This window comes from Calliphora vicina, chromosome 3, assembly GCF_958450345.1.
Source record: "Calliphora vicina chromosome 3, idCalVici1.1, whole genome shotgun sequence".
NCBI lineage: Eukaryota > Metazoa > Arthropoda > Insecta > Diptera > Calliphoridae > Calliphora > Calliphora vicina.
This window is the reverse complement of record NC_088782.1, coordinates 28843377-28855952: the sequence shown is the minus strand read 5'-3', so window position 1 is coordinate 28855952 and position 12576 is coordinate 28843377. Positions and strand designations below refer to the sequence as shown.

The window sequence follows — 12576 nt, the reverse complement described above, 5'->3', positions numbered from 1 at the left end:
CGGCCACGTTGATAGAAATAGTAAATAATTAGTTTACTAAAGAATTAGATACTCAATTTAAAACCGGAATTAATGAACGACATAAAAACTTTTTTAATACGTTTATATTGTATTTGAATTCAGGATCATGCCCAACTAGCTCAAATTTTTTAAAGCATAGCTCCAAAATGGAAACTAAAGGGTTTGCTAGTCAATTGTTTTGTAGATTGTTTGGGAGTTAATCTGATCAGAATATTTCTGTTGAAAATTTAATGATGTACTTTGTTTTCGAATGTTTTTTAACATTATCAATACTTGAATTGTTAACTTTAACGTTAGTTTTTGTTTTTGTTTAACAATAAAATATTAAAAACCGACATCAAAACTTTTTTAAAAGAATTTAAATTATTCGATTAATTTTAAACGTGTGATCGAATTATTCGAACAAGTTAAAATCTCTTATTCGAATTATTCATTTTAGTCGAACAAGAGAAGAATCGAATAATTCGAATACCCTAATAGCGACCATCGACTATGATGACTATGAACTATAGCGACTATAAACAAGAGTGTCTATAATCTAGATCGACTATAGTAACTTATAAAAGCAATTATATAACAGATAATATAGTCATTATACGACAACTTCTAAGTAGTGCACATACCATGTCATTCAGTAACTGAAGATCGTTATTAAGTTTATGCTGGGTGTATATGAAGAAAAACTACATATCAAATATGAGAAAAGTAACAATAAACTGAAAAATAACTTTTTATTCTTTCATACAGTTCATCAACGGCTAAAGATTAGCATAATCCAACATTTTGAGCAGTGGCATCTTAAAATTCATTAAACCTTAATTTTAAATAGAAACATCATTAACTTTTTCCAAGTTATACAAACAGGACCACCCTAAGACACATATGTACATAAAAATATACACAAACACATGTTAAACTTATAAGCATAACCTCAAAATACAAAATGAAAAGGACGAAAAAAAAACAGAATAAAATACAAAAATACCCGTAACGCGCAACTAAGTTAAGGATTTATGGCATACAACTCATTTTATATGATGATGGCTTATGAGACGTAACCGTAACATTTGAATACTTGTACCTTTTGCTCTTACTACTACCTCTACAGCTTTTCAATGGAATACCATGGTATAGAAACTAAAATAAACATACAGATGCATGTATGCTTCTATGTATAAAAGCGAGTATTTGTGTATTTATTTATTTAAAATCATGTGTATGTGAATATGTTTGTAATTGTATTTGTAAAGGGAATTTTAAGACGGTTATGTGAAGTTAATGCGGTTAAAATGTTAAATTTTTCCTTCCCTTTTGTTTTCCTGTGTTGCTTTAAACAAGGTAAATTTTCAAAAATTTCATAAACTGAAATCAGCTTAAAAATTATACATATTTACATTGTCTGCTTTAGTAGATGGAGAATTTCATTTTAAACTTATTTGCTTAGTTAGTTACTCACAAGCATACCCCGGCTAAATTTTTAAATTGTGTGTTTTTTTTTTGTATTTTTTTAACAATTCTTTAAAACACATATGTATTAAGCATAATGGGACTGATTGCGATTATGTAAGAACAAATCGCGAGTTTATTAAAGATTTCAGAAAATTCAACGAACTTTCTTCCAAAAATGTAAATGGTTAGGATCTGTGGGCAGCCACTCTTTAATTAGCTCACTTCGATCTATTCAAAAATCTGATCCCATTGTGATACCCAAGAAGTAAACAGCAGGAATCTTATTCGACACTCAATATTGAACCAACCAGATTTTCCAATGAAGGAATGGAAGCGTCATAGATTCATCCCTGATAACTCTTCAAAACACGGCAGGAAGGGCTTTCCAAGAATACGTACTCTGATGTTGGCTAGAGAAGTGCAATGATAGAATAGGTGGGATACAGTCTCCTCATCTTCTTCGTGTTGATAGCTTCTACAGTAGTAGTTAAACCGTAGGCCTATTCTTCTAGCATGTTCCAATTATGTATTGTTATGTGATTAAAGACACAGTTAGCCTTATTTGCTCACGATGCAATTCTCTTATACGGGTCTGGTAGACCTCTTAATAACACAGGTGGATTAAGAGGTCGACCAGGTCGAGAAACTATATGGTCTCTTCAGTCTCATATAGTTTCTGCTGGACAACAGTCTTACAATTTGCAAAGGAAATATCAGAAAAGGGATCAATCGCCTACCCAACCATCATCGTTTCTCCTCTGGTTAATTCGTGAATAATTCGAGAATACCTCAGCCAGTTGGATGCACGTTCTATGTAACTTCTCCGTCTAAAGAGCAGTGGAGAAATGAGGAAGTTTAAAGTTGGATTTTTAACCCATAGTTCCAGATAATGAATCCACCACCTACCCTATTACCCCTCTCGGAATCGTCAATACAAATTTAGATACTTTTTTTCAAAATATACAATACATTGGAAGTGTATAAATAATTTTACAAACAAAACCACTGTGCCTTAATACATACATACATATATATAGGAATAAAGGTGTGTTATAATGATATGGCGTTTGTTGTTGTCTGTAAAGTGGTTTTATTAAATGGCAACCAAAGTGCTTTGATTCCTTTTCTATATACTGAAAATAAGCATACGTGGTGGAAAATTGAATTTTAGCGTTATGAAAAAAATTGGCTTAACGCCTTTTTTAACGGACAACTTAAGCATATTACAATTTTTTTAAGCTTAACAATAATGTTATTACAAAATTATTTTTAAATTTTTAATCTTATAATATTTCAAACAACTTTAAACACAAAATATATTTTCTTTTGCTTACAGGGTCACACAGGACCTCATGGACCAGCCGGTATCAAAGGTGAACCAGGTCAACCTGGCATACCCGGTCTTTCAGGATCACCCGGTGCTTCAGGTCTTAAGGGTGATCGTGGTCTGCCAGGTGAAATTGGCCCCATGGGTCCAGCCGGAACTCCAGGACAAATTGTTTATGCTGATACGCCGTTTGGTTTACAAAACACAACACAGTGCACGTGTCCCGCTGGACCGGCCGGTCCCATAGGCCCACGCGGACCTTCGGGCTATGATGGTGCACCCGGTTTGAACGGTGAGCCGGGTCCAGCTGGTTCGATCGGTTTGACCGGCCTGCCTGGTGCTAAGGGCGAGAAAGGCGAAAAAGGTTTGCGTGGTTTGGCTGGACCGAAAGGTGATCGCGGACCTGAGGGTCCACCAGGACAGGCCTTTTTCGCTGGTGGTTTCGAAGGCATGGCTATGAATGGCACCAAAGGTGACAAGGGTGATAAAGGTATGCGTGGTCGTCGCGGCAAACCGGGAACAGCTGGACCAATCGGACCTCCGGGCAAACCAGGTTCAATGGGCGAAATGGGACATGCGGTAAGTTGATGAAATTTTTTATTTTTATGGCGATTTTACAATAACAAAACATTGAGAACTAATGATATATTAGAAAATTTGTCTACAAATTTATTGGTCTAGGAAGCGCTATGTGATTTTAACAAGAATGAAATATATATACTTTTTAATGAAAGTTGAGTTTAATAGATAGTGTTGCAACTTGATATTAAAAACCGCGAGGAATGCTGATAGCAAAATTGACTATTAAGTAATTCAAAAACTAAATATATTTACTGGAATATTTACTGGAATACATATGTAATTATTTTTTGGAAAGATGTGCTGTTCACAGACGAGAGAAAATTTAACATATTTGGTTATAATGGAAAACCATATTTATGGCGAAAGGCTATAGCTCTTATCAAAACATGTCAAATCTGTGGATCGTGGTGGTGGATCGGTGATGGTTTAAGGGTCTTTCCTTTTAGGTGGTCCAGGTTATCTTCATTTCATCGAAGGCATGATGGACCAAAAAAAGTATTTAGAAATTTTAAAACTAAATTTGCCGTTATCAAAGGCAATACTGACTTTATCAAACACTTACTATTTCTACCAGGATAACGACCCTCAGAATAAAGCTTACAATGTCAGTTCGTGGTTATTGTACAATTGTCCTCATGTAATGGAGACACCTGCCCAGAGCCCTGACATCAACCCCATCGAGAATCTTTGGAGCTCGGGGAAAATATTTTCCAAATTAACCACTAAATCACACAATAAACTAAAATTTTGTGAAAATAAGCGAATTCACTTAATTGTAAATAAATTATTGTATGAAGATATGCGATAAAATAATAAATCTTAACAATTTTTGCAATATCAAATTGTTCATGATTTAAAAAAAAAATATATATATAAAAATATATTTTGTATTCAATTTGTTACTATAACTCCGAAACTACTGTGCCGATTGAAACGGAATATATACATGAAAATATGTCCATAGAGTGGGAAAAATAATTTAAGAATTCAATCAACCGAATGAGGAACATTAACTACTCAATTTTATGTATATCGCAGAAAAAAACTAAAATTTTGTGAAAATGAGCAGTGAATTGTGGATAAATTCAAAAAGAATAAATCGATATTTATGATCGATATATTATTTTGTTCCTATTACATGTGGCTTTGCGATAAAGCAATAAATTGGAACAATTTCTGCCGTTTTCGATTTTTCATGATTTTTTTAAAACAAAAAATTTTGCTATTTAATTATAACTCCGAAACGGATTAAAGGTTATGTAAATCACAAGTTTTCTAAGATAATTTTAATAACATCGAACTGTGGAGAAACGTCTAAAAAAATATATAATAAAACTTAAATATTTAAAAAAACCTCTCAATAGAATTTAAAATTCGGACCATATTTGTAGTACTGAAACTTCAATACATCAAAATTGTGTAGTGGTTAAGAAAACCCTTAAATGTTTTTCAATTTTGTTGCCTTGTTTTATTCATTAAACAATTTTTATGATACCTTAAACGTACGTTTTTTATGAGCAAACCAAACAAAATATGTATGGATGCAAAATAAAACTATATTTTTATTAAAATTCGGACGTATATGAAGACAGTTTAGAAAAGCAATTGTTTAGAAAACTTAAATAGAGAAATATGTTTTTAATCTTATTGTTTATAAAATTTAAACAATTTCAATTAAATTCCAAATAATGTTACTACTTCTTTTTTTAATTAATATTATTTTCAAAAACATCGTAAAACTTTTTGCAACTCTAAACCATACCACATCAGCATTTTAAAACTCGACATAAATATGTTTATACTCACTCCTCACAGCTATTTTATCGCATATTTTGTATGATTTTCATTTTATTTTTTTTTTGTTTGCCAGCTTAAACAAAAATCTTCTTTTAGTAGCAAAAATCTCTCCATAACTAACTGTGACAATGGCCTCTGAAGTTTGATGTTATTTACTGTGATACAAAAAAAAAATCATAAAAAAAAACTAGAAAAATATTTAATGGAAAAAATTGTTTGCAACACTACGCAACTGACCCCATAACTGTGTAAACAACAATAACAATATTCTATGTAACAACTTACAACAATAATAGCAACACACAGCTAAAACTAAAACTAACACTACAACTACTTTTACTATTACAATAGTTGCTACAACTACTGCTGCGACTACTGCTGGCAACAACTTCTAACATTAACCAACCAACAACTTTTTAAATTTTGTTGCCAACAAAAAAAAAAGAAACTTTGTCTTTAGCGGCAGCATAAAACCTGTTTATTTCATATTTGAATAAAGTGGGGGTTTTGCTGGCGATAGAATTCTTATTTTAGTTGTTTTTGTTATTGTGGCTGCTGCATTTATTCATTCACACAAACACAAAATCTTTCAACTGAACTTAAAAACAGGATAAATCCTGTAAATGGAAAAACATATTCGTATACAGATGCATAAATATGAGAATGATGTAAATTGTTTAGGCAAAATGGACTGGCAATGAGTTCTATTTATGTGATTAAAATATGAATTTAAAACAAATCTGTCCCAAATACTTTTAAGGATATTTGTATCAGCCAAATAGGTTTATAAATACGATAAAAATCGTATGTTTATGCACATCACCATGAGCGGCAAGGGTATATATGAGTTTGTCATTCCGTTTGTAATTTCTACATTTTTCATTTGCGACACCACTAGGTATATTATATATGTATTCTTGATCGTTATAGATACCGAAGTCGATATAGCCATGTCTATCCGTCTCTATGCTGAAATCAACTTTGCGTAGCCCCTAAATAACTTACAAACATGATTGGTACATCAATATATCGGCAATTCTCCCGGCTCGGTTGCTATTTAAAATCGAGAAAATCGGCAAACAAATGACAGATATAAGGAAAAACCGGGACAACCTAGATTTTTGGCCTATTTTTAATCTATATCAGGATTACTAAGTCATTAATATAGATAATATGGATATCTAGATAGATATTTTATAGTCAATTGTAAAGCTATAGTAATTTGGACTTACAATGCACTATAGGTCAAATGACCACTTTTTCTGTGCTAAATTAATAACGACTACAAAATCATGTTATTCAAACCAAAACCTGTAAGAATTTCATAAGTAAGAATAATTCTATTAAAAAAATTGGAATTTAACCCACTAACGACCAAAAATTACCCCTTTTGCAACCATTAATGCAACCACAATACATTGCATTCATTCATTTATTTTAATTATACTAAAACATTTAGTAATTGCTTAAATCTAATTCATGCAGTATGCAGTAAAATATATTTCAACGAAACTTTGGCAAGGGTCTCATTTGCCTTTATCAGTTTTCTTTTAAAATTTGAATAATTCATATTCTTGAGTGATTTTCGGAAGTGGGCCTTATATGAGAGCTATGACCAATTATGGACCGATCGCCATGAAATTAAATCGAGTGATTAATTTCTATATGAAAGTTATTTCTGTTGAATTTTATGTATATACCAACATTTTTAATAGATTTATGAACCTTAAAGTGATTTTCGGAACCTGGTCTTATATGGGAGCTACGATTAATTATGGACCGATCATTAGAAAATTAGATGACATGAATTCCGTATATATAAAACTTATTTGGAGCGAAATTTTTGTTTTTACCAATATAAATTAAACATTTATGACAGATAAAGTCCAATTTCGGGAGGACATTTGTACAGGGGATAGGTGGAATAATGAACCGATGTCAGCCAGTTTTAATAGGCTTCGTCCTTGGGCCGAAAAAATTATATATACCAAATTATGGTGGGTGTTATACTAATATTTGTGGACGTTACAAACATCTGCACAAACGCATTGTACCTTACCCACTATGGTGGTGTAGGCTATATAAATGTATTGTTTGCGTTATATGCTTCTCCAACCATCTGAAAATATGTTAACATCAATTAAAAACAGCATAATTTTTTTCTTTTTTTGTGCATTCTTTTCGTCATATTTCAAATAGATAGTTTTTTTATACAAAGGTTACCTAAAATAAAGAGGCATTACTCCTAAAACGAAAAAATCACAGTTTGAGATAAATTGTTAATAACTCACTAATTATTATTTAATCTATTATTAAAATTTGAAAGAGGTCAAATGGGGTCAACATTTTTTATGGCTTACGAAAAGTCAAAGTTTTGGATAAATTTTACCGCTTTGAAGTTATGTAGGAAAATGAGTTATTTTGAGGTATAGCGACATATATATAAAGCAGCTTTAATGAAACACATTTATACTTACTTGTCTCTTTATTTTCCATTTTATACCAATGAATTATTACGAACACAATTCGAGAAACACGCACTTAAATTTGAGCAAGGACTACTGAAATTGCAAGCACATTTATAGAAAAAATTACATCTATTGACTTTGACGCATAGCTGTGTAACGGTGCTTGACATTTAACTCAAACAAAAAACAGGCGTCTCTTATTTGAAGTGTTTCCAATTAAAAAAACAGCAAAAACAAATGTAAAACGCCACTTTGATTTTATGACTTTCGTACAGAAAAAGGTGTCATTTGACCTAATGTGCAATGGGTCAAAATCGGGAAAAAATATTTTTTAACCCGAATTTTCTTTTTTGTCATACATTTTGATCACTAATAAATTTAAAAAAAAATTCCAAACAAAAATTTGAAAAAAAAATTTCAAAAACAATTTTGAAAAAAAAAAGTTTTTAATTTTGTTTACCTAAAAATATTTAAAATTTGTATTTTAAAGTATAATTTGGTGAAGGGAATATAAGATTCGACACAGCCAAATATAGCTCTCTTACTTGTTTTACAATAAAAACCAGGATTTTTTATAATAACCGGAAAAAATAAAAATCTAAATTTTTAAGGTTGACTAACCATTAACTGTCGTATGTCTGATACAACAAACTTTGATTAATATAAATTTTGTTGTTGCAAATGACTACAATCTAGATTACTTAGAGGCACCTAAGTGACAATTGATTTCACGATAGATTACCTGAGATGTACAATGTAACCAATTGACTTATCCCTGCACTACAAAGAGCACGTATATGTTATATGACCCAATATATATAAATTAGAGTCAGCCAAGTTATCAAACATTAGTGACAATTATTGTCTATAAGGGATACATTGACTAATTGCTTAAATGGTGGGTTGGCTGTTCATTGACAAATTGCCATAATTAGTTAAGTCCCTTAGATTTGTTCTCTCTTTTAATTTGTTAAGAATTTCCCTTTACCAATTTATACTTTAAAATACAAATTTTAAATATTTTTAGGTAAACAAAATTAATTTTTTTTTTTCAAAATTGTTTTTGAAATTTTTTTTAATTTTTTGTTTTAAATTTCCCTTAAGGAATATGTATATTGAGTTGAACAGTTAACGAATTTTGCACACTTTTATTTTAGCATAAATAAATGAATTAACAATATCTCAACGAGACATAAAACCCAACATTTCAAACACTTCAATTGTAGGGTAAACACACAAAAAGCAACTACAAAACAATATGGACATTTTCAGACTGACAACTAATGTTACTGCTTTAAGCGGTAAATATGTTTGAAACTTTTTTCTGCGTTCCAGTTTCTGTTTTATTTCACAGCAAAAAAAAAAAATATGAAAATTTTTTCCCCATCATGATTACATTAGAGGCCGGCTGACATGCCCCTCTGGAAATTTTTATACACAGACTACTTTTTACTTTAAAACTTTTTTTTTAACAGTTCTCATATTTTCCAGCAGTTTTTGTTTAGTTGAAATGTATTAGTTTTCTTTTTAATTGAAATGTAACATACGTTTTGGTATAGAGTTTAAAAAGAACATTTTAATAATTGTACAAAATGTTGGTGGAGGTAGGAGAGCAGGGAAAGAGAAATATTATAAAAGGGAGTGTTAATAATAGGGTTTAGCAAAGTTCTCAATTATTATGTTTTTAAATTTATTTAACAAATGTTTTACTAATAATTAACTTTTAATTAAACTTTTAACAGGGTCGTCCAGGTATGCCAGGACCTAAAGGTGATATGGGTCTTAAGGGACCCAAAGGAGATTCTGGCGGTCGTGAAGGGGTAAGTCAAAAAATAATTTGAAACTAAATTTAATTAAAATACTTTTAAATATGTCTTGAAAAACCCCTCTACATTACAAATATCTTATAAACACACTTAAGAGTTTAAAGACCTGTATAAAGCCACTTGTATTTATGTCAAAATCTTGTATATTTTTACCTGTGACATTTAAAATATATCTAAATATAACCTAAATATCAGCAAAATAAAATATAAGAAATCATAATCATCATCATTTCAATCACAAAAATATGCTCAATTGAGATTTGTTTAACTTAATTCTAGCGTAATGAATGACAACTCTTCAAACTGAAAATTGTACTTAAATAAAAGCTCTTTTATAAAATATAAATAAGTATTTTTATATGTAGGATTTTTTTTACTTACAACCAACCAAAATTGTCAGCCATTGAAATGTCAAAAGAAGATGTCGGTGAAAAAAAATTGCCAAAAAAAAAACCTTAGCTATATAAAATATAAATATTTTTAGCTTATCTGGAAGAATTTCTAGAGCAGCAACACTAAGAACTCGTTTAACTTTAATATATGTTGATCGGTTACATGTTAAATAATAGTCAAATAAATGTTTTAATATGATTCACTTAGAACTTTTCATTCTGTTTTATAATTTGTATCTGTCTGCTATAATACAAATTAGCATACGGTAACATAGAGACGAGACTTAATTGTCAAAAACCTAAGTCTGTTGTCAAAAACCTAACTCTTGCAACAACAAACTACATGCTAGTCAATGTATTTTGTTGTTGTAACAAACATATGATTTGTTGTATTTTTGTTTGATAAATTGTCGTCTCTCGTCTCTATGTATAATTCTCTGTGCAAATTAGTTTAACCCATTTTTCCAGCCCTACGAGGGAGTTGTGTTACTTTCTATACCCTGTCTTTTATTTTTCCCCAAAAACCTGCTCAGGTATTTTAAATATGCCCTTTTAAACCATAAACTTTAGCAATGTTGTGAATGTAAAAAAAAAAAATGTCATTCAAACATATAACGAAATAAAAGCAAAATGAAATTGGCACTTTAATAAATTTGCCTGAAGGAAGTCATAAAAAATATTTTAAAATAAAGTGAAAATACATTAATCATAAATAGAATCAGTGCATTTAAATTCAATTTATATGTCAAACAATATTTTACTTAAAACTACAATTAATTGTGGTAATTGTGTGCATTTAGTTGGATAAAGAAATCAATCACAAATAAATGGTCTTTCATTAAGCACTTTTTACCCAAACTACAGTTCATGTTGTAGTAGGGAATGTATGAAAAGATAAAATCACGGTTTATTGCAATTCTCATTCGCTCTATAGTTTTATTTGTAGAATATCGTTAGGATTTCTTAAGGCTTTTGGGAAAAGGTTTCCCGATGATCTGGCATAAGCAACCAGTGAAATGCGCATAGAAACTAGCTTGTCCCCAACAATAAATTTCAGTGAATTTATCAATTCACAGCTTTGGGGAATAAATCAGGCTGAATTTGAAAGTAGACCTGTGATTTAAGGAAACCCCAGAAGAAGAAGAAGTACACTGGCGGATATTTCTACTTTTTTTTAAATGATTGTAAAAATTAAACATGAACATATTTAGGGGGCTACAAATTTGTTTATTAAATTAGTTAAGACTTCACTTAAAATTTTGTTTACAAAAAAAATTAATTTGTACTTTATTTATTTTTTTTTTACTTAATTTTCGAGATTAACAGCCATTTTTAAGGGTATTTTCCTATAAACTCACTTTAATTTATGGGCCACTGTAGCATTATTAATAATGTGGGGATGATCCTTTGTTATGGATTGTTTCAAAAATACGGTGTGGCATTGATTCCACTAATATTTTTAAGCAGATCGGAATCAATTTCCTCCCAGACTTGTTTAATTTTTAGTTTCAGCTCTGTCAAAGTCATTATGCTTTCATTCTGGGCATTATTTGCATAAACTTTACGGGCCATGTATCCCCACAAGTTCTCCATTGAGTTTAAGTCCGGACTACAAGCCGGCCAACAGAGGAATGCTATGTTCATTAAACCAAGATTTCGATTGCTTAGAAACATGGATTGCAGCATTATCTTGTTGGAATATAAAATCGTCAACCATTTTTTCATCCATAAATGAGAGAAGAGCATCTTCCAACAATTCGTTATAAATCGCACTGTTCACTTTTGTCGGAACAAAACAGATTTTCGACTTGCCAACTGCAGAAAACGCTGCCCAAACTATAACACTGCCAGCACCGAAATTACGTTTTGACATCCAAACATCGTCTGATCTCAAATCGTGCCAATAGCATGAGTATGAGTAGGAGCGTCTAAATTAAATTTTTTTTTGTCAGAAAAAATTACTTTTTTCCACTCATCTGTCCATTTCATATATTTTCTTGCGAATTTTAAACGATTTTCTTTATGGTGCTTTTATAGCATTGGTTTACATTTCGGCTTTTTCCATTTTATGTTTTTATCGTTTCGTCAAATGTGTGCAACGTGTTTGGAAGTCACTGGAAGATTCAATTTATTCTTTATTTGTGTGGAATTCAATTTGTTGCGGGTTGCTTTTTGTTTTATTAGATTAAATTGTCTTCTTGGCAGTTTTGTATTTCCCTTTGTAGGTTTGCGAACTCCATAATTTTGACCTTTCTTCAAGAAATTTCGCACCATTCTTTCCGGACGATCGATTTTACGTCCAATTTCTCTATTGGAACATCCTTGGTCGTGAAAAATTTTTCTTGATCGGACAAAAAACTTCCCTTGGGCATTTTTAAAAGTGATGAAATTTATTGATTCAAATAGAAAAAGTTGCAGTAGATTGAGATGTTACTATTAGAAACGTACCTTTGGTTGAATAAAACTAAAATTGATAATATTTTATTTTTGGTAACTTTTTTAAAAACAAATTTCACGCCTGCGTTTATACGAATCTTCCACTTAAAATAGCACCAAGAACATTTAATCGCATAATTAAGGCAAACAACAAGAATAAAAAAAAACTTGTTTACTTTCAAAAGTACCGTTAAGTTGTCTCTCATTAAAAAAGTTAAATTTTGCTTTTGGGTGAGAACAACAAAGATATAAGAAAAATACAGAAAAAAATTAAGTGC

At 30.7% G+C, this 12576-nt stretch overlaps 1 protein-coding gene across 6 annotated transcripts in view; it reads left to right on the top strand.

The window, feature by feature from the left end:
• The window catches only part of Mp (Multiplexin), a 754200-nt gene that overhangs the window by 521473 nt on the left and 220151 nt on the right, over positions 1-12576 (top strand). For all 6 annotated transcript variants that reach the window (XM_065503879.1, XM_065503878.1, XM_065503877.1 and 3 more), the window contains 2 exons: positions 2807-3376; positions 9387-9464. In XM_065503879.1, coding sequence (XP_065359951.1) covers positions 2807-3376; positions 9387-9464 — 648 coding nt within the window. The remainder of the gene's footprint in view (positions 1-2806; positions 3377-9386; positions 9465-12576) is intronic.